At 45.9% G+C, this 23,182-nt stretch overlaps 1 protein-coding gene and 1 long non-coding RNA gene across 2 annotated transcripts in view; both read right to left on the bottom strand.

Moving 5' to 3' along the window:
• FOXO1 (forkhead box O1) overlaps window positions 1-21,467 on the bottom strand; it is a 92,363-nt gene extending 70,896 nt beyond the window's left edge. The window contains exon 1 of the mRNA XM_081547742.1: window positions 20,351-21,467. Coding sequence (XP_081403868.1) covers window positions 20,351-21,016 — 666 coding nt within the window. The 5' untranslated portion in view covers window positions 21,017-21,467. The remainder of the gene's footprint in view (window positions 1-20,350) is intronic.
• Window positions 921-9,498, bottom strand: LOC145528775 (uncharacterized). The gene is made up of 2 exons (XR_014070642.1): window positions 5,541-9,498; window positions 921-1,344 (listed from the first exon to the last, which is right to left on the bottom strand). It is a non-coding gene; the product is annotated as an uncharacterized LOC145528775 (long non-coding RNA).
• Window positions 21,468-23,182: the final 1,715 nt, after the last annotated feature.

The following is a 23,182-nucleotide window of genomic DNA, read 5'->3' as shown; positions in this document are numbered from 1 at the left end:
TCCTCCTGCTTTCAATCTTTCTCAGCATCAGGGTCTTTTCTAATGAGTCAGCTCTTTGCATCAGGTGGCCAAAGTACTGGAGTTTCAGCTTCAGCATCAGTCCTTCCAATGAACATCCACGACTGATCTCCTTTAGGACAGACTGGTTGGATCTCCTTGCTGTCCAAGGGACTTTCAAGAGTCTTCTCCAACACCACAGTTCAAAAGCATCAATTCTTTGGCGCTCAGCTTTCTTTATAGTCCAACTCTCACATCCATACATGACTATTGGAAAAACCATAGCTTTGACTAGACGGACCTTTGTTGGCAAAGTAATGTCTGAACGACTGAACTGAACTGAATTCTCTTATAAGTTGTTATGAGAATACAATAGAGTATGAGATACTCTAGCGCAGTGTCCGGTGTGTACAAGTGTCTTTTATAAATGGCAGCTATTATTACTTTAGCATAGACTAGAACATAACATAGAAGGCAGGAAGGATGAGGCTGCCTTTTTTGAGTTAAAGTTTGATAGGCAGGAACAGCTGGGACATAAGAGAGTTACTGTTTACATTTTTCAGATGAGGAAACTCCAGCACAAGTGAGGCCCAAGTGAGAGCTGCTAAGTGCGAAAGGCAGGAAGCATCTGGGGCACGAGACTAGCTACCTCTGGCTCTTACCTCTCTAGAATATGGACTTCCTCAGCGACGATTACTTAATGAGAATAACTGTCACATCTATGGTTCAGATAACCAACACTGCAGGATCTCAGAAAAGCGCGTGGTTATCTGTAAACTAACTACAGACGAGGATCAAGTGTTTGGATCATCACATTTCAGGGTGCCTTCCAGCTGCAGTGTGCATTTTTACCAACAGTGTCTTACTAAGTTAACAGAGACATGTTTGTCTACTTTGTGTCTTTTTTTTTTTAATTCTTGGAATTTCTTTTTCTGCCAGTTTAGTTCAGCAGCAGAGAAGACTGTAATACTGTGGAGGATTCTTTTCCTTCCTAAATCTAGGAACAGCATGGATTGGTTTAGGTTAGGCTGCTGAAGCTGAGAAGGCAATAGCACCCCACTCCAGTACTCTTGCCTAGAGAATCCCATGGACGGAGGAGCCTGGTGGGCTGCAGTCCATGGGGTCGCAAACAGTCAGACAGGACTGAGCGACTTCACTTTCACTTTTCACTTTCACGCGTTGGAGAAGGAAATGGCAACCCACTACTCCAGTGTTGTTGCCTGGAGAATCCCAGGGACGGCGGAGCCTGCTGGGCTGCCTTCTATGGGGTCGCACAGAGTCGGACACGACTGAAGCAACTTGGCAGCAGCAGCAGCAGCTGAAGCTGAAGCTCTAAGACTTGGCCACCTGATGCAAAGAACTGACTCATTTGAAAAGACCCTGATGCTGAGAAAAATTGGAGGCAGGAGGAGACGGGGATGACAGAGGATGAGATGGTTGGATGGTATCACCCATTCGATGAACATGAGTTTGAGCAAGCTCTGGGAGTTGGTGATGGGACAGGGAAGCCTGGCGTGCTGCAGTCCATGTGGTCACAAGGAGTTGGACACGACTGAGCGACTGAACTGAGTACAATTAATAGTGAACCAGGTAATTTAAGGACCCGGTAATTTAAAAGGTTGCTCTAGAAAAACACATCAAGCAACATGAGAATCGCTGGCATCATTCATCATCATCTAACTTACAGAGGAATATTACAGTGATGAATGAAAACATAATATAAACGAATAAAAGAAATTATCTTTCAGACCTCCTCAAGAAAAATGTAATATGCTATTTTCTAAATGTTTGTTTCCTATCCATTTATGTGGAAGGAACTATACTTAACTGTTTCCAGAGACCAGGGAACAGAAGGGAAGAATTCTGCCCTAAAGAGCTCCCAGCTCATGGTGAGACAGGAAGCAAGAGACAAATCCATGAGAAGGCGCACCCATCACAAGGAATCAAAGGCAAGAGATCCCTTTGGATTGGGATTCAACTGGGAGGGAACCAGGAAAGGCTTCGTAAGGGAGTGAGCAAAAGAGGCAATGTGAGCAGAGAAAGGGGGCCATGCAGGAAGAGGGGGGCACCACCAACTCCCAGCACACATCAGTGCACGAGGACCAGGCCCGGGCGGAGCGCTTTGCCACCAAACACCTAGTATTTCAGAAGGCAGAAACTGTCCTTAAGAAAGCTCATTCCCTCTTACGACAGTACTGAAAAGAACTGAAGCAAGCTTCATATTCACGCCGGGCAGAGGGCGGAAGAAGTTCTGAAGTCATTTAATAAAACAGTAAGTGAGGCTTCCTCGGTGTCGCAGTGGTGAAGAATCCACCTGCCAATGCAGGAGACTGAGGAAACGTGGGTTCGATCCCCAGGTCGGGAAGATCCCCTGGAGGAGGAAATAGCAACCCACTCCAGTATTCTTGCCTGGAGTATCCCAAGGACAGAGAAGCCTGTCGGGCTACAGCCCACAGGGTCACAAAGAGTCAGACACGACTGAGCACACACACAACAACACAACAACGATAAACAACAAATAATAAGATTTTAGGGCAGGAAAAAAAATAAAGGGAAGTTTTACACAGAACAAGGCTTCCCAATCTCAGCAGTACTGAGGTTTGCGGCTGGATGATGCTCTGCTGGAGGGCTGTCCTGGGCGCTGCTGGATGTTTAGCAGCAATCCTGGTCTTTCCCCTCTGGGTGCTAGCAGCCCCACCCCCAACTGCTGACAACCAAAAAATTCTCCCAAATTGCCAAATATTCTTGGGGGTGGGGCGTGCACAAATCCCTCGCAGTTGAGAACCACTGGCCTAGTCTTTTGTAAGGAATGCAGAAATACAGACATGCCTTGGACACACTGCAGGTTCCATTCCAGACCACCGAGATAAAGCACACACGCGATCCAGTGAGTCACACGCATCTCTGGGTTTCCTGGTGCATATAAGTCACGTTTACACTGTTGTTATTGCTGTTCAGTTGCTAAGTGGTATCCAACTCTTTGCGACCCCATGGACTGCAGCACACCAGGCTTCCCTGTCCTTCACTATCTCCCAGAGTTTGCTCAGACTCACGTCCATTGAGTCGGTGGTGCCATCCATCCATCTTGTCCTCTGTTTATTAAGTGTTAAACAGCATTACATCTCAGAAAATATACACATACCTTCATTTAAAAACGCTAACCGTCATCTGAGCCTTCAGTGAATTGTAATTTGTTTGCAATAGTAACATCAGAGATCACTGATCACTGTAACAAATACAATAATGAATGTTTAAAATATTGCAGTAATTGCCAAAATGGGACAGAGATGCAAAGGGAGCAAATGCTGGTGGGAAAATGGCATCAAGAGACTTCCTCAACACATGGTTACTACAAACTTTCAATTTGTTTTTGTCTTTAAAAAAAAAAAAAGTAGTTATCAGCAAAACGCAATAAAGAGAAGTACAATAAAATGAGGTAAGGCTGAACTCAGAATTTTTTCCTTCCTCTCCTCAATCTGAAAAATCTCTCCAGATAGATAAGAGGACGAGGGAGACTGTAACCTTGGTCTTCTTACGGAGCAACCCCAAGGTCTTGACCTTCACAACTATCCCAGGATGTAGTATTCTCATTTTATAGATGAGGAAACCTATACCTAATGTTAACCTGCCCAAAGTTCTGCTAAGTTCAACAAGCCTGAATGGATCTGGGGACAATACTCCAGGTTCTAAATGCTACTGCTATTGCTTCTCGGCCTTTCAGCTAAGATCAAGTGTAAACGTTACTGCTCCAAGGGGTCCTTTTACTCAAGTAAAGAGAAATTCCATTACCTAGATAAAATAAATATTAATAACCTTCTATAAAACCCCATACTAAATTAAATGGCACAAATCCTGTCCATCTATTAGGAACTACTTGTTCAGGAAAAACCTAACACACTCCCACTTCACCCAAGAAACACACACAAAAGCAGATGGGAGAAATAATTGCTGTGGGCTGATGCCATTTTTCAAGGCTGTATGGGAAAGGTAGGGGGGAATGAACACCATTTGGAAGGAGGATCTGAAATTAAGCAGTATCCATCTCTGAAGCACAGCTACCATTTCCTCCAAACCACAATCCTCTGGCCAAGCAGCTCCCAATGCAGAGGACTTTCTCTCGACGAGGGGCATCCTCGAGTTGTACAGACCAACTGATGACCTAGTAAGGCCCCAGCCGTGGAATGGAAACAGGGCCAACTGGTAAAGAAGGCTGACCAGCACCTTATTAAAGTTTGGGTGACAGGTCAGGTAAGAATTTGCCTCATCCTTGTCCCTTAAATGAGGGCTCAACTGCCTTCCTGAAGCATGAGCTCGGCCCAAACACAAGTCTTTTCTGTCCAAATGGGTCAGTGTTTGTTCTCTGTTAACCCCAGAGCATCACCAGGCCAAGTCCATCACTCCCCACGCAGGAAGCACTCTTCCTCCTGAGCAGAGTGCAGAGGGAATAACACAGCCCACAGAACACCCCAGCACCCACCAGGCCATCTGGTGAGGAAAATATGGGCCAAAACCTCCTTTCTGGCACACTGTGGACCATGACTGGGTCACTGGGTCACTTCTCCCAACCCTTCATTAATCATCACCACAAATGCATGCCTTTCCCTCCTCAGAGGACCAGAAAGCTCACTACCCCAAAGGCATACTATATCAAAGTACTCTTTCACCTCTGAGAGTCTAGTTCACTAACTGGACAAGCTGGCAACATTTCTGTCTTAGGATTGTCACTGTGTGTATTAACTGTTTGGATGCTGAAAATTAACTGATCACCTTATCCATTAATTTTATCTTATTTCCAACTTTAAGTCCTAGTTTTCCTCCAGGATCCCAAACATCATTGTTCTCTCTGATACAGCAAAGTGAAGTAGTTAAGAGTCTGAGATCTACAATAAAAACCCACCAGCATCTTGGTTCTATCACTTACTGTGTGACACTGGGCTATTTATGCCTCAGGTTCCTCACCTAAAAAATAGGAACAGTCAATTTTTATAAATTATCATTGTTCAACACTTGGTATTGTCACATTTACAGTGTTTGCCAATATGTAGGGTTTTAAATAGTATATTACAGTTTTAATTAGTAGTTTTCTGGTTACTGATGAACTGGGTCATCTTTTAAGGTACTAATTGGTTATCTGCTTTTCTCTCTCCTATAAATTGCCTATTCATACCCAGTGTTTATTTTGGGGAGAGTTGTTTGATGTTTTCTTATTGATTTGTGGGAGTATTTTTAAAATTCTGGATAATACCTTTTACTACGTAGAATACTTTAATTCTGACATAATAAAATGCATCAATCCTTTAAAAAAAAATGGGGATAGTAATGGTAGCTACTACCTTTTATGTTTATGTGATCGCTTGCCTAAATCCAATATTCTCTCGAGAAGGAGGAGGAGGAAGAGGAGGGATGGAAAATCTCAAACTTTATTTTCATTTCAAAAACCTTAATGCTTCTAATAAAGGCATGTTTTGCTTAAAATTTAAAATGGCAAAATATAAAGGCAAAAAATAAATTACCCATATTTATACAATTTAAATACAACCCACCTGTAACATCTGGGGATATTTCCTTCCAGATATTTCACACAATTGGAAATTGAAACTGAAAGATATCTCATACAGTCAAACAAGTTTACATACAATTTTACTCTCTGCTTTTTCATATTGCCAGCTATTTTCCTGTACTATCAGAGGTTCTTCCAAAACACAAAACCAGTCTCCAGAGCACCCTTATTAAATTTGCTACAGAATTACTAGAAAAGTTTAGGAAAGAAAGGTCTAGTTAGCCATTTTAGCTTTCTTTGGTTCTACGCTGTTTTTTATCTAAACACATTTTTATATAATCAAGACATCCAGAAACAAAATATGAAAGCCCCAGACTCTCAGCTACTCTGAATTTCAAGTCCAAGTATTTCAGCTAATGCTGAAACGTGTAATATGGCCTAACTACCTAGCTTCCTGCTCTGAGCACCTCATCGTGCCCTGCAAGTACTCCCCAGTGCTATCATTAGTCCCATTTTACAGATAAAGAAGCTAATACAGCAGAAATGTGACTTGTCTAAACATGAATTATCTGTTTACCAATCTAGAAACAAAACCCAGGACCTCCTCTAACAGTCACTGAAAAATCACAGATGTGGGCTAGGCTCATGAGGGCATTAGGAAAAGCAAATGCCAGAGGGAATTCTGATGGCTCTGTAGTGACCTCAACACTGAGTCTCAAACACCTTGATGGTCTACGAGCATCCTCCCAGGGTTGTAAGAAGAGATATCTAAGTGTGTTTTGTAGACACTGGCACTGGCCGGCCAATTATTCCCAACAATCTGTGATTAAAACAGGACGAATGTTCCTCTCCTGCCTCAGCTCATCCCTGGTGAAGCCAGGTAAGTGAAGCCTCCAGGTGGATGGACAAGGAGTGGGGACTCTACTGCTCTGAACAGAAAGCACAAAGGTACTGACTGGGAGGACCAAGGAAAAGGCGGTGACAAGGGTGAGCATCAAATCCAAAGGACACAGAGACACACCCGTGATGGAAGAATGTCTGCATGCATATGGTATTAGCTCAGGAGCTTCTTAAGTGACTTATAGGAGCTTCACATCCTTAGTATTAGAGATCTCAATTCCATAAAGCCTGGTTTGCTTGGGTCAAATCTCTGCAATTAACAGGGGCAGCATTCTCTCTCCTCATTAAAAAAACAAAAACCACACAACCCTAAGATTTTAACTGCTTTTACTTATGTAGAGACTTCTCCAGTCTGCAGTCTCATATTCTCTAGGCCCGAAGTTGAAATTTAAAACTTCAGAATGTGAAATCAACCAACACCACCCATCTCAAAAATCAATCATTTCCACATTTAACACGGATGGAGCAGGAAGGTTACAGAATTTGCTAAGCGAGACTCTGGCTAGAGACAAAAGTTCAAGATTCACCACTGAAAAGCAAGAGGACACGCTGGAGCTCAGTAAAAACAGCCGATGACAATAGACACCTAGCAGAACGCTGCTGTGGCTAGGATCATCCATCTTGCACTTTGCTGTGGTTCTCCCTTCCAAAAGTCAAATACGGGTTAACTACACATCACGGAATGGGATGGATGCGGCAGTGCAGAAAGTCACATCTATACATTCAGACTATCCCACATCCAAAACGCTCTTTCCTTCCCTTCCCCTGATTACTTCAGTACAAACTGAAGTTAGTTAAAAAAAAAAAAAAATCAAGACAGGCAGACTAACAGGTTTTTAGCGTAAAAGGCTAAAATACACTGAGTTGCTCCCATTAAGTTTATTCCCCTCAGTTACTCGCCTCCTTGTAGATCTCCTCCTCACAGGCCTGGCTTAACTTGGGGCTCCTACTTTGTTCATTTGAGACACAGGACCACCGTCCTCCAAACCCTGATGAGAACCCAAGGCAGGCCTCCTAGCCCTGTTCTCTCACCTCTTTTATGTCAATGGGAGACACAGCATCCGAAAGTTAGCACAGGCTTTCTCTCAAGCCACCTGACCAGAAGCGCACTGTCCTTGGACAAGGGCACTGCCAGCCCCACCGTGTACTATACTGGTCATCCCCCATCCACAAACAACTGGGTTTGGGGTTCGACGTTTTGACAACGTGTATAAACCTTAAATCCTTGGAAGTGTTTATTAAGGAGTTGGGACTGGTTAGCTGGGAAAATAATTATGGGAGCTGGCTTCAGGTACATGAAGGGGAAATAAAGTAAGCTAATTCAATGAAGCTCCCAAGCCCAGACCCAGGGGCAAACCAGGGGCAAGGAGGAGGGGGATTATACATCAACACAGAGGCTCAATACAGAAATGAACTTTTTAGCAGTGTGGGTGGTAGGGATTCTCAAAATCTCCAAGTGGCCAACCAGAGGCTCACACACCAAGCAGTGCTTTTAAAATTTATTCAACTAAAAACTTCATGATTCCTCATACCTTCTCTTACACAAAGCTCAATAAACTTTAAAGGTCTTGAGCCAGAAGCCAAGAATGAGGAGATAAACAGGAATGCCAACTCTTTAAGGTAACCTCTACACTGACAACCTCCTTGTTGTCTGTTTCAGACACAAATCTCCTTGTAAATACTTCTGAATGGGATCAGATCTATTAATGATTCAGTGGCCATTTCCAATGGCAGTCGTAAATACAATCAGGTTGCTGGAACCAGCAATAAACCTAAGGAAAGGTCTCACCTAATTTTCATTACTATGCTCTGAAAAATGTATTCAAGACAAATAAATGAGGGGGCTGAAATGAGAAGGAAAGCAAAGAGGTGATGAAAAAGAATGGGGGGTGGTGATGATCAAAAGCAGCACTATTTTAAAATACAAGCATGTGGATGTGTGCCCTCAAGAAGCTCAAAGGCTGCACAACGCATTCTTCATTTAGTGCATAACTGAAAACAAAAGAGAGTCCCTACGTCGCACACTGTTAACTAACCTACCCTGGGTATTGACCTTAGATGGGGAATGAAAAAATTAAATGGCAGGCCTATTGGTGGGTTATTGGGAGGTAGGGACACGTTATGTTTTTCTGTTTAAAGTGCTTACAGCAAAAGGTGACTTTTAAAAAGAAAATACTGTAAAACTCTGACTTCACCAGTTTCTCTCCACTTCATCAAGTTTCAGATGCTAAAATTTCATGACAATTCAAAGGGGATAATTTTTGATGTCAGTTTTGACTACATTCAGGAAACATAATCACACATGTAAGCTTTTTGTCAGGAGCAGCCAACACTCCCCTCCTCAAGGAGAGGTGCAAATACGCCCCCCCTTTGCAGTTGATGGCAAACTTAGGACTGGTAAAGACATCACAAAAAGACAAGCATTTTAGTTCTCTTTGCCATGTGTACATAGATGAAAGAAGAGTTCAAAGACCCTAAAATGTCGAACTAGTCAAAAATTTAAATCCAGATCAGAGAAAATAAAACTAAATATGAGTATAGCATTTTCTCAGTATTTGGCACTACTTTCATAGGCTCAGACTCCTAATAAAAAGCATGCCAATTGCACCACACCCAGAAGAGAAAACTAATACCCTCTTTGTGCAGTCCAATTTTACTTTTTTCCTGTCTTCCTCCACCTCTGGTTGAAAGAGCCAAAATGCGTACTCCCTACACTATCACAGGAAACAAAGCCAGGGAATTCCACCTAAAGTGAAGGATGTCAAATTGCCAAGCATGCCAAGCAGGATGTCAAAGGTCATGCCTTGTATTTGACCACAAAAAATGCTACTAAATATATTTATAGCCAGAATGAGTTACTGTAAATCCAAAAGCTGTAGCCTGATGAAAAAAGGCAGAAGGGACATTAAACTCAAAAGGGTTTAAGCCTACAGGAGGGAGCTGTCCCGGTTGACTTTCAAGTTCATTTGCACAATAAATGTGGTCTGACAAGTCATTATGCTCTTCTCAGTAGGCCCGTGAGCTAGGAGTGTGCCCCTTGCAGGTCTGCAGAAAGGTGGCTGCTGGCTTGTTTCAGACCTGAGTAACAAGACAGCAGCCCAGGGGTGCAGGGACAGCTCATCAGCAGAGGTGAGCTTGTCTGCAAAAGGCAGGTGGAGGACTTGAAAGTCTGCTTAATAAAATTCAATGTTGTTTTTCTCAGTGAGTCCCTCAAACAATCTCAGCAAACCACCCAGAAACGAGTTTAATGGGGCACGTGATTTAAGGGGTGGGGGGCTGTCTCCATTTCCAATCCCAGGGGTGGATTCAGAGTTAAGGATCACAAAGACTTTCCTCATGAAAGGAATCCCTCAGAAATGGTTTAAGTTTTCGTGTTATCCTTCATTACTTCTTCCTCCCAGTGCGCTTTTAAGAGTAATTTGAAACACAAATGGAGGTGGGGAGTGTAAATGAGGCATAATTGGCGGCCCTGAGTTGTCAATTGCAGTGCAATCGATCTCAGCTCTAAGACTTCCAGGACTGAATGTGTTTTCCCTTTTCTCTTCTTGGCTTTTACACTTAAATACAGGCAGAGGTAATGGGTAGTCTAAGGACACTGCCATCAACAGCTTGTCTTTGATTAAAATGTCTCCATAATTTCATCACAAAAGAAATTAAGCAGGAATTCCTTCTAGGAACACATTCAGCATTTCAAGTGACTCAAGATAGTTTACACTATTCGATGGGAGAACATGGCACAATAATCAGTATTTTTAATTTTTTTCATAGAAATATAATTTAGAAGGCATGCAATCAGAAAGTAGTAAGGTCTGAAACTGACTTCAAACATGCACCCTCCTACTGTTCGTGGAGAAAAAACTACTCAGCATAAATATGAGCTGCCCCCATATCAATATCAATATTCCCTCCATTTTATTCTCTATCCCCCATCCTTCAGCTCAAAATAAAGCAATCACACCAAGGAATGCAAGGGCACAAACAATATTCAAACTACTCACCAAATGGCTTGTAACTCAACTCGGCTGAACAGATTAATTTAATACTGACTAGAGTCAGACACCACAGTGAGAAATTCAGGCTGAAAAGACCATGAAAGGCAGCCTCTTAAAGGATGGTGACAGACAGGGAGACTAGCCCTCCAGCACAAGGACCCACCTAAACACTGAAGCGTGGGCAAAGGAATTCTGGAAGCTTCTGACAATCATGCTTCTAAAATTTTATTTTAATAAAGTGACTTCTGCATTAAAAAAAAATGTTCTTGGTACAATTCATTATCAAAAGTATCAAAATGGCATTTCAAGAAATATAGAGCACTTTAAGGAAACACCTCAGGAATACTGGAATAGTATTACAGGGATACAACAGACCACGGGGATCAGAGCTGGAGAAGTACTCGTTACAGAAACAAAAAAAGAGAATGTAAACTGCATCAAAATGTGCCTCATTACAGGCATTTCTAACTCTAGAAAATTTCTTTTTTTGGCATTTATTTTTTTAATTATCCCACGTCATTCAGAAGATAATAAAAACAACAATAAAAACCGTTATAGTGACCCTCTTCTAAAACAGAAGGTCACCAAATACTGTGCTTAACATCAGCATTCCATCATAATCTGAAAGGCTGCACATTAATGCAAATGCATATAATAAATATAAATCCAGGCCCTACGTTAAGTAATTCTACTTCAGGTATCGTAAAGGGTTCAGGAAATCACTTTGAGTAACAAGAGTCGAAGTACAGGAATTTTTCACATTCAGTGCATGCAAATGTCACAATGGGCCACCAAAGAGAAAATTAAATTCCAAAAGGCTGAGGGAGAGAGACCAATACAGTCGCACAGATTACAGAGAACTCTCTCAGTCCTGAGGGTCCACAGGATTCTTTCATATTCATTTCATGTAAATTTCATGATGGCATGCATATCTACCCATCCAGAGAAAAAAGGTTTACATTCAAGTTTAGAGAGGTGCAGCCAGCTAGGTTATCGGGTATACAAACAACCTCAGCTGACATTTACAAGTTCAGCAAGTTCCCCTTGGCTACCTCCCCCTCCGACCCCCTCAAGGCTGGCCCTGCGGAGCAGACAGGTGATGCAACGCCTGCCTTTAAGGTGGCTGGGTGTCTCCAGTATTCAAATCACAGTATTGGCGGGCTGAAATCTGACAAGGAACCCTCGCTGGTGTGACAAATTGATGATCCTGCAAATTAACATTATAGAGTAAAGAACATCTCAAATGCACCTATCTCGCTGCAATCCTACACTAAGGAATAACTGCAAAAATTCATGTCAAAATAGGAGTGCGACGAAATCCACTGTCTCGAGAATCTGCCAAAATAAGAGCCTCTGGCTAAACCATATGCAAACCATTTCCTTTTACCTTGCTTCCAAACAACCAAACTGTCTGAGGTATGATATATTTACTTCTATAGACCATTTCCAGATATTTATGTGGTTATATTTTATTTTTTTAAGCTTTGAAGGACACACAATATTAACAAGTCTAGGAATTGACGTAATTCAATTTTTTATCTCTCCAAATTGGACTTGAAATTCAAATGCATTTCTTTTCAGGTAGACCCTCTGCACTCTTACCCTCAGCTTCACTACAAAGATACTGTTACCTCGTTCTGTGGGCAGGCACTTCTCATTCAGACAAGAGAAGTCTTCCCTCAAGCCACCTACATGGCAGGCTTCTGAGGCATGATATTGGTGGAGGAAAAGCACTTATTTTTTAATTAAAATAGGAACACTGCTATGAGAGGGGGGCAGTGCAAAGAGGCAAAGCTAAGTGCCTTCTTCTCCTCTTCTTCCTTCACTTTGTCTCGACTTGAGTCCAAATAAAAGGGGGTTAATCATGCTCTTTGAGACATTTTTACTGCAGGTACAAAACACAACCACTGAGGTCCCCTCCCCCTTCCTGAAATCAGGTTCCTTTAGCTACTTTCAAATTTTTAACTCAGCAAACCAATAATGTAGGCCCCTCACTAGCAGTGCAAAGGCAAGCTGTGTAACAACACAGGGTCACAGCTGCAAACAGAAAAACATTTCTTCTCAACCCTGACTGTGCGTGCCTGCTTTGCAACGAGTCCTGTCCGACTCTGCAACCCCGTGGACTTGCAGCACGCCAGGCTCCTATGTCCAGGGATTTCCCAAGCAAGAATACTGGAGTGGGTTGTCATTTCCTACTCCAGGGGATCTTCCCAACCCCAGGATTGAACTCACATCTCCTGCATTGGTAGGCGGGTTCTTTACCACTGAGCCACCTGGTCCTGATTCTTATCAAATCTCTAATTTAATAAAAGGAAAGATTCACAAAACCATGACCCATTTTCTAGATTCAGAAGGACAGGCAATTAAGAAATAGCCTTCATCTGACTTCATCAAATGAAGGAAAAACAAATGGACACAGGCCACCGGCTCTTCCCACCCTGTTTCTCAGGACAGCTTTGCTTTTAAACAGGTGAGCGTGACAGCATCTCCAGAGCTGTTAAGATCATGGGGTTTAGTACTAGGCTCAGGTCTGTCACTTCAACCACACAAAGAACAATGCTACAACTAAGACAAATATCATCTAGGGGAGAAAATTAACCAAGGCAGAAAAAGACTTTCTTTTGAGGTCAAAGAGCAATGCAGAGATTACAGAACCAAGTCACAGTCAAAAAGGTGGCAGCTTGGGCATCTCCGTGTAGGTGGCTGGCTGGCAAGGGTTCGAGAAGAGCAGGACCTGTCAGAGGCAAGAGCACATGCCAGGTCACAGGCACACACTCATGGGCCACGTGCTTTGGAGGTGACATTCTCTTCTCAAAAGATGGTAGTGCCACCCACGATCACTACAAATTGAAGAACTCATATGACTTGGTGTCAGCAGGAACGGGCCACCGTGGAAGAAATGACCTGTCAACCCACAGACCTCCGCAATGACTTCTGACTCTCTGCCCAGAGGGAGATGTTTTACCTCCTCTCTGCTATGGAATGCAAGACCAAAGACCTGGCCAGCAATTTTCACCCTCACTCGATCTACAGAAGTTGAGAGGGGGGAAAAAATTAAGACTGACCAATCGTCTCCTAGTTGCTTTTGACTAGATGACCCAGACATCGTTAGCAATCACACAAGAGGGATGACCTGGTGTGCTGTGAAAGCTATTTCATCCAGGTGGATGGTAACTTACTTAACAAAACCTCACAGTGGTGAACTATGTGGTCTATTTTTGCATCACTGTCCCCCTCCCAGCAGCAGGGTATCTTCTGAATAAAGTGCTGTCTGCTACTATAGGTATAAACATACAAGTAAAACAGCTTCCACATTTCTTCAACACCTGTCATTTCTAAAATGGCTAGTAAGTTTTAATATATCTGTATGTCTGCCTTTTGATGTGCCAGAGTTTTTACTGTATAAACCTTTTAGTTCACCAAAAGGCTAGTCAGACTCACTCCAAGTAGTCTGATTTCATGCAGTTATGTCTACCTTCCTGACGTCAATTTTGGGTTTAGTCTATCTAAATTTAACCTCCTCTGGATCTGTTGAAACACCTCCTTATAACCTTCTTCATCCTGTACTTGGGTTAGTGGATATAGATATAATATAATGAGAAAGTTATTAAGGATATCTAATATTTAGCTAATATGAGAACTGACATTTAAACTGTAAAGCAACATAACTTTCACTCATAATTGCTGTAGGTTTATTTAAAGACTGCTAACTTCAAGATTTCTCATTTAAAAAAAAAAAAACTAAGAATTACACTCAATCATCTTTCTTTGAATCACTCTGTCCCCAGGACACTGGGCATGAAAGTTGATTTTAAAGAACAAACCAAGCAAAAAGCTAAACATTTTATAAACCTCTACTAGTCACATTAAGTCGATTCTGTTCCGTGCATTACCAAATTCTGTACATCAGTTTTAAATCAAATGCAGCACACTGTCTTTAAATCGCATTCCATGGGCCTCTATACTTACATGAGAGCATGTTTCTGAGAAATTGTATTTAGAAAACTAAAAATGTAAGCCTATTTTCACAAGTTCTTATACTACAAAAACAAAGATACAATCTCATAGAAAACTTTGGTTTCTATTATTTTTATAACGTATATAAAGTCCAAGTTCAGTCTGACAGTAGACTCTGCTTCTTATACTTTTCAAATCTTCCCTATATGCAGCATATATCCATCTCACAGAGAAACTGTGCTTCCCTATTTTCATGCCCTTATGAATGCCAACCCATCATTCCAAAAATAAATTTTAAAAACTAAGATTGATGGGAAGATGGACAATGGACAAATATATGACAAAGCAAGTACAATAAAATGACAGAAGTAGAAACTAGATGGTAGGTAGACGAGTGTTCAGTAGAGAATATTTTATCATGAAATCTTTGGAGAATAACATTCCATTTTCAAGGTCCACCTCAATGGCCAACCCAGAACTCCACTTTTCTCAAAAGCACTTAACCATGCTACCATGTATCATAATTATTACATGTCACATCTAACCTCCCTACAGGATCCACATCTGAATCATGTTTCTATCAATCAAATGACTCTAATATAACAACTTACAATAATCATTTAACAAATGGGAAGAAAATACTTTGACTAGACTGAAAATAATCACTGTTCTTTAGCTGTACTACTAATAAGATTATCCTCATGTATTTACATGAGAATAAGTGCAGATTTAGCTTTCCAATTTTATTGGGCCTAATACCCAAACTAGTTCACTTTTCTTTCTTTTGATTACAGCAAAGCTATATGAGAATAGATAAGGGGGGTTGGGGGGGGTGAGGTGACCTAAATGCATTCCAAGTGGCAAGAACAACTCAACCCAAGACTCAGTACTTTCAGCGCTTAGCCCACAAGTCCATAAACCATAGATAGACTGAGTGGAGTAAACTGGGATGCCAGTGGAAAAAGAAAAAAAAAAAGTTGGGTTTTGTTTTTTTTTTTAAAGGTTGAACCATATGAAATCACCCATGTACAAATAAGCATTTTCATGTTTCTTGTGTTCTATATAAGACTACAAAAAAAAAAAAAGAGGAGTAATTGTCTTCGAAGAATTTCTGTGCCACTGACTTGAATATTGTTGGTCCTTATTGGTAATTAACAAAAAGGGAGACTCCATCAACACTTGAGTACATTGGTACACAGAGTATCCATTGAAATAACAAGCCTTTACCCCCTCAGACACACCAAAATAAACACTTTCAAGTTTATCTGGTCCTCTCCGGTTCACAACTGAGTAACAATCTAGCAACTTCAGACTTCTGTGTGCACCAGGGCAGGTGGGGGACTGGGCAAGTCTTTGCAAACTGCTACTATGAAGGCACACCTTGAACTGCAGAAGCAGGGCTGGATCCGCTCCTTCAGTGTGGAGCACAACTGCAAACTCCTCTGCTCTCTCCCATCACCATGGGGCTTACACAGCCTTTCTAAGAGAATCCCAGGAAGCCCCAAAGTTATGGCACACAAAGACCAAAAAAAAAAAAACCCAGCAGAGTCAATTCCCATTATGCCAGGGTACTGGGTCATTTCCAAGGGCAGAGGGTTCCAGAAAAATGCAAACAGTTCAGGCTTCCCAAAGAAATTCCAGGCTAATACAGATGGCTGTTCTCTTAGAAAGCCACCCAGAACTGCAGTTGAGGAGCTTGGATCAAGAGGTTAGAGAACAAGGGCAAGCAAAACCTTGGGACCCTCCCTATCGGGGATTCTGAGTATTCACTCCTCCCTTCCCATTTCGTGTGTGTGTGTGAGCGCGCACGCGCGCTCTCAGCGGCTCAGTCATGTCCGACTCTTTGCAACACTATCGACTGTAGCCCACCACGCTCCTCTGTCCATGGGATTCTCCAGGCAAGAATACTGGAGTGGGTTGCCATGCCCTCCTCCAGGGGATCTTCCGGATCCAGGGATTGAAGCCATATTTTTTGTACTGGCAGGCAGATTCTTTGCCACTGCACCACCTGGGAAGCGACCACTTAAACGATCCCGCGCAGTGCATGATAGCTGGCAATACTTGTGTCCATTGCCAATGCCATAGCCTTTCCGTAACTGGGGGGAGTAGCATCTCAACAAACGTTAACATTTTTTAAAGTTTACGTCAGACATGAGAATTAAAAATGCCTTCTTTCCAGTATTCACATGCTTGTCACTTAAAAAAAAAAAAAAAGCTGAATATCATTCAAAAATATAAGCCACCCCTCCAGCCACATCTCCCCAAGGATTTACCAGAAGACCAAAAGTAAAATAAAAATGAAGCTCTTATGAGGGGCAATTAAGTATTCATATTTGACATCTATTTGGGAACTTCTGAACAAAACATCTCAGCCACAGACATGTTCACATCAGGCCCACATAACTTTCAGCCTATAGCAAATAAGACATCACACTTCGCTGCATTAGCCCCTTTCCCAACTCTCTTTCCTCATGCTCCTTTCCTCAAATACATATATTGAGATTTCCACCTGACTGTAAAAAAGGTTTTAAGGTTAATTTCAGTAATTCTCACAGGATTCTGTCAAACATAATTCTGCAGTAAGAAAGCAGCCATCAAACCTGCTATGGAATGTCTGTGGCTAAATTACTCACCTGCAGATTGAAAGCCCTTAGAATAGAATAGGTAAGAATTTTTAAACACTATAAGAAAATGCAAAAAGGAACTTCATTCCAAAATAAAGACTATCTCAGGTAGCTCATAGTAACACAATTTTAACAACTGTTAGGTCTTTCTGTTGAAGTAAGCTATTACTTATATATACATATAAATATATTACTTATATATATATTACTTATACAGGTATATTAAGTGTTCCAAATAATTTTAAAACAAAACACAGAGCCAGAACTCACAATATTACTTCCCAAGCTCTAGAAAACGTTCTGTATGGGAAGAGAAAAAAAAAAAAACAACATAGAAATAAAGTTTCATTTATAAATACTGTTCATTTATAAATACTATTTATAAATACTGTACATGGTTTAAAAGATCCCGGGTTTTCCAAAAGCCTCAGCTTCCACTTTGTGTGTAGCCTTATGACAGCTCTAAGCAATATTCAAACAAGTATAGAGAAGATTTGGCATACCATTCCTACAAATACAAATGCATACCCCACAAATAAAATGTCTTTAAGGAACTAAAAGTTTTTGAATTTTTCAACAGCTTTCCAACTATTCTGTCCTATGCAAATCACTTTCAAATTCTCAGGCAGGTCTCAGAACATAAAGCACAACAAACTATATTTAATTAAATATTCAACCTAATTCCCTGCAGTAAATCACAGGAAATAACTTAGTTCCAAAGCAGCCTCTCCTATTTATTTGCATTTTAGAATTGAATTTTTTTTCAAGCTAAAAGTCATAGTAAAATTTCTCCTTTTTATGAATCTTTAAAACATGGCAAGTCTTTCAGATCTGAGACTGAAACTTGGTTTTAACAAGTAACTCATTTTTATGAAAACTCCAACCAGAGTTATGAGTTAGAAAACACTTCAGGTTGTTTCTTTTCTTCTTAAAATACCCTTTTACTCAAAGTGAAAATGCACTTGCTGTAACCTGACTTGCACCAACTGACTGATACACCTGAAACATTTTCTCACTTGAGAATCGCAGCCTGCTCCCTCCCAAAGCCCCACGACGTTTCTACCGGGAGCTGCTACTGCTGCGAGCTGCCACTGGGCCTCTAATTCGGGACCAATAATTCTTACTAACATTTAACAGATCTTCCAGCTCTGAGCAGTACATTTTTTTTTAAATTATAATTGCATTTGGGGAAAAAAATTAAAACAAGAACCTAATATAAATGGCTGGGGGGGATTTTAGCCTTAGAATCTTTTATTTTTAAAGCACTTAAAAAAAAAAACTGAAAACATTTAAGTTATATTCCTAGCTTAAGAATATTTTAAGGCCATATGAGAGGCGAAACTAAAAATAATTCCCAAACTTTGCCTTCCCCTATCTTCAAAGAAAGGCACTCCAACAAGCTGAAGTAGGCTGTATCCATTTCCAGGGACATGCAAAAACGGTGTTAAGTACATACTGTACTCTGAATGATTAAAAAAAAAAAGTTTTTTTTAATGGCAAATGCTTTATAAGGGCTCAAGTAGAATTGATAAATAAGTCAAGTACTTAAATTCAAATGTTAAAGTAAAACTGAATTTGGCAGACATCCTCTATTTTCTAACTTAAAAGAATATACACCGCGCTTAAAGTACAGAGGCTCTTTACCTTTTTGAAGCACTTGGTAAAATTGCATGTAATGCCTAGTAATGAATGAGATTATATGTGAGGCTTTTACTATAAAAAACACTTCGGAAGAAATAAGATCCTGGCTCCTTCTCCACCAGTTTCAATACGATGTGATTAACTTAACCTTTTCGACACACATTAACCACTGGGATGACACTGTATGGTAAACAACCTTGGTGTAACAAGTGCGCAGCAAAGAAAACTACTATGTTGTACAGTCCAGATGAGGGGTGAGGAAGGAGACTGACTCAACTACAGAACCTTCACATCCCTCCTTCCACCTGTGACACTGAGAAACTGCCAGATTCTGGAAGCCGCAGGGCGGACGGAAGGCCGGTCAGCCTCCCCTGAGCCCGCTCTCTGAGCACCCCATGGCCTTCTCCATCTCTCGGTAGGGATGAACCTGCCCCCTCCAGGGTCTCTCCTGGTGAGTATCTGTCTTTCTCTCTCCCCAGAAAGGCAAAAAGGGCCAGAGGCACTTCATCTACAGGATCTCCATCGAGGTAGGAGGTCCCTCCGGTTCCCTAGATTCGAAACTCCACTCCAACTCCCCCAAAACACTGGTCTCAAAGCCCCCTGCCTTGCCTCTCGGATCTGCACCTCCGTGGTAAGATGGAAAAGCAACAGAGGACACATGTTCCTAGCCCCGGTCATCCAGGGGAGCCACTCGGTGCCTAATTAAAGGCCTTGAACCTAGGGCGAGGCCAAGTTTGCGGGGCACTTCCTGGCGCGGAGAAGCGCTGGCCTCGCCGCCCCGCGGCCCGGGCCCGGCGGCGCGCGCGGCCAGAACGCGCTGGCCCTTTAAAGGCGCAAGCTTCCTGCGCCTGCGGCCCCTCCCTCGCCGTCGCCAGCTCCCGCCCCTGCCGAGAGTCACACTTGAACTTCAGCTCTCTCCGCGCGGCCGGGCGCCGGCGCTGCGCCGGCGGTGGCCACCCCTTCGCACGTGTCGGAGACGCTACCTCTGGCTGGGCGCGCCCGGCCCCCGGCACTCGAGGCCACTTCGAAACGCAATCAAAACAAAACAAAATGCACGCCGGCCTCCCAAAACGGCGCGGTCGGCCCCACGGGCCTCCCGGCTGGCGCCCTGCCTGTCCCTTCCACCTGCAGCTCCATCCCCGGGCGGCGGGGCTCCGAGGCCCCCATCGCCGCGCCCTCCTCCGCCTCCCGCGGCGGAAACGGCTCCGCGGGGTGTCCCGGGGCTTGGGGGTGGGGGACGCGCGCCGCGTGGGCGGCGGGGAGCCGTCCTCACCCCCGATGTCCTGGGGGATGGGGGGGAGAACATGAGCAGTGGCTGGAATCCGCGCGAGCCGAGGGGGAGCAGCTCCCAGTGAACCCCCCGCCCCACCCCCTCTTTCACAGGCGAACTTTTCTGGCCGCTCGGAGGTCCACTTCTTGGCGTCCTTTTTCTCACCAGCTCTGGTCCCAGTGAGCCCCTTCCCGGTCCCGCTCCAACTCGCACTAGAGCGCGCACGCACACACTCATTCCTGTCCCCCCCTCGACGGGTCCCGGGCAAGCCCACGACCCACCTCTGCCACTCTCGCCCTCACCCTGCACGCGCTGCCCGCGTGCCTTGCACTTTCAGGCCAAGCGAACTTGCACCGGCGGCTCCCCCCAGTCCTCCTCCTCTGCCCCGCCGCGACCTCAGACGGGGGCCGGCTCCCGCGGACACCCACCCACCCCTCCCGCTCCGGCCGTGCGCCCGGAGGCCGCTCACCTTCCAGCCCGCCGAGCTGTTACTGTCGCCCTTATCCTTGAAGTAGGGCACGGTCTTGACCATCCACTCGTAGATCTGCGACAGCGTAAGCCGCTTCTCGGCCGAGCTCTCGATGGCCTTGGTGATGAGGTCGGCGTAGGACAGGTTGCCCCACGCGTTGCGGCGGGACGAGCTGCTCTTGCGCGGCTGCCCCGCGAGCGGCCCGCCGGCGGCGGCGGCGGCGGCGGCCGCGGCGGGAGGCACGGGCGGGTGCTGCGACAGCGGGCCGGGCGGCGGGGGCTGCGGCGGCGCCGGGTGCAGGCAGCCCGCCTCCGGGCCCTGAAAGTCGCCGCATAGCCCCCCGGTGGCGGCAGCTGCGGCCGCCGCGGCCGCCACCGCCGCCGCCGCGGCCGCCGCCACGGAGCCGGGCGCCTGCTGGAAGTCCCCGCTCTCCTCCAGCAGGCTCAGGTTGCTCATGAAGTCGGCGTTGACAGCGGCCGCCGAGGCCGAGGGCAGGCCCGCGGCGCCGTCGGGGTTCGCCGCCGCGCCGCCCGACGGCGCCGGGCTGGAGGTGGCCGAGTTGGACTGGCTAAACTCCGGCCGGGGCAGCGGCCAGGTGCACGAGCGCGGCCGGGGCAGCGGCTCGAAGTCCGGGTCGATCTCCACCACCTGGGGCGCTTCGGCCATGGTGACCCCCCCACCCTTCCCCCAGCCGCGGGACTTGCCCAGAAGTGAGAAAAGCGCAGCACTGGGCAGGGGGGGGCGCCGAGGGGAGAGAGCGCGCCGAGAGCCGGTCCGAGATCTGCGGGAAGGGGTGAGGTCGGTGCAGCGAGCGGACGGAAACCGGGAGGGAGGCGCGGCGGCGGAGTGGAAGCGCGAGCCCAGAACTTAACTTCACGGCTCCGTCCGCATCTAGGCGCCTCCGGGTCCACTGCACTGACGGGACGGCAGGCCAGAGTCGTCGGGGCCCCGACAGCGCTGGCGCCGCGCTCCCCGCCGAACGAAGGACGGACGGACGGACGCCGCGGCGCCGCTCGCTCTCCCCGGGCGGGCGCGACCGCGGCGCTGCTGCCTGTTGAATGCGGCGGCGGCGGCAGCAGCTGCAGCGACTACGCGGCCGCCCCGACTTACGGGATCTGCCGCCGCCCCCCGCCGGCGGCGGCGGCGGCGCGCGCGCCGGCCCGCCCCTGACGGACGGCCCCCGCGACCAATGAGAGCGCGGCGGCGCCGCCCGGGCCGCCAATGGGCGCCGGCCTGGGCGGGGCTCGGTTTTCCACGGGGAGGAGGCAGTGGGTTGGTGGGGGGTAGTGGGGTGTTTTTCTATTTCACATGCACACTCTCCCTCGCTCGCTCTCTTTTTTTTTTTGGCTCTCTGTTATTATTTTCTGGTAATTCTCGAGTGTTTCTGTGAGTCTCTCGCCCTCTCAGTGTTTTGATTGCTAGGAGGCGAACCAACGTGGAGGCGGCGGCGACACTTTTGTTTACTACTGAGGAGCCCAGCCGAGTACTCGGGAAGCCCGAGTGGAACGAGCCGCCCCCTTCGGCTCGACCTGCGCTCGGGAGCCCGAAGCTGGGCCGGGCGGGGGCCGGGGACGCTCGGCGCTCAGGGGGCCGCCGGGTGGGTGGGTGGGTGGGTGGGTGGGTGGGCGGGCGGAGGCGGCCTCGTCGGAGTTCTGCTCACTCGCCCCCTCTCGACTCCGCCCACGATTTCTCTGCAGAGAAACGTGGGCAAGTCGGTGGGGTTTGTTTTTGTTTGGTTTAGGTTTTTTTTTTTCCCCCTTTCCCTGCGATGTGTCGAGTTGTCCGGCCCCGGGCGCGGGCCACACACACGCTTGTCCCCAACCCCGCGCGGGGCCGGGGCTCTGACTGCCGAGTCGGCACGGAGGACCCAGCCGCCGCCGCCGCGCCGGGAACCCACCTGTCCGCACCCGCGGGCTGAGCCTCGGCGGTCGGTGTAGACTATTGGGGGGCGAGGGGGGGAGGCGCCGTTTGCCAGCCCAGCGGCCCCGAGCCGGGTTCACTCCATTCTTGACCTAGGACTAGAAATGAGGGAAGGGGGCTCGGCGCCGGCCGAAGACGGTTGCTCTTGCACACGCACCCTCAGACCCGAAGGCAGCCTCAACCCTCGTGCCCTCCGTGGGAAACTGTTCCCCTGGGCGGGAACTTCAGACTGTCCACTGAGTCAGTCCGGGACGACGGGGAAGGGGGAGGTCAGAGGAGAGCACTTAGGGAGAGCCTTGTCACTTTATTACTTACTTACACCAAGTTCGATTGTTGGCTTGTCATTGCTTTGCTATTTAGAATGCAAGTGCTGAGACGTTAAGTGAAAACCTAACAGGGGACCACCAAAGGCTGGGGGCGCAGCCCTGCCCCTCTCCCAGGTGTTGCTTTAGGCTGCTTTTCCCGCGTGTCAATCACCGCCCCTCCCATCCCACCCCACCTCTCTCCATCTGGGCTCTAGGTCCAGGCTGTCCTGCCAAGATCTGTGGGGGCCAAAGGAAGACAATGGCCCTTGTGTCTCAGGGAGCAGAAGAAATACTTGTCAAGTTTTGTTTTGCTTTTTTTAGAAGGAATATGGAAGGCATTTCCTTTCAGAGAGATGGGATCACTGAAGATGTAAGACTGACGGTAGAGTTTTAAATATCTTTGTCCAAAATGACAGCTTCCAATCCACCACCACCCCCCGACCCCCCGGCAAAAAAAAAAACCTCTTTCTGACAGTTCTTCAATTGAAAAAGTGGCATCTAAAGCAAAGGAGGCCTCGCTTAGGAAAGTTTGAAAAGAGAGAGAAAGATTTGGTCCTCGTTGACATTCTCACTCGTCCAAACTCGATTTCTTCATAATCCGATTATC

The sequence above is a fragment of the Giraffa tippelskirchi genome, chromosome 12, assembly GCF_054371585.1.
Source record: "Giraffa tippelskirchi isolate mGirTip1 chromosome 12, T2T-mGirTip1v1.2.pri, whole genome shotgun sequence".
NCBI lineage: Eukaryota > Metazoa > Chordata > Mammalia > Artiodactyla > Giraffidae > Giraffa > Giraffa tippelskirchi.
Note: the sequence above shows the minus strand (reverse complement) of the source record. Positions and strands in the feature narration are given on the sequence as shown.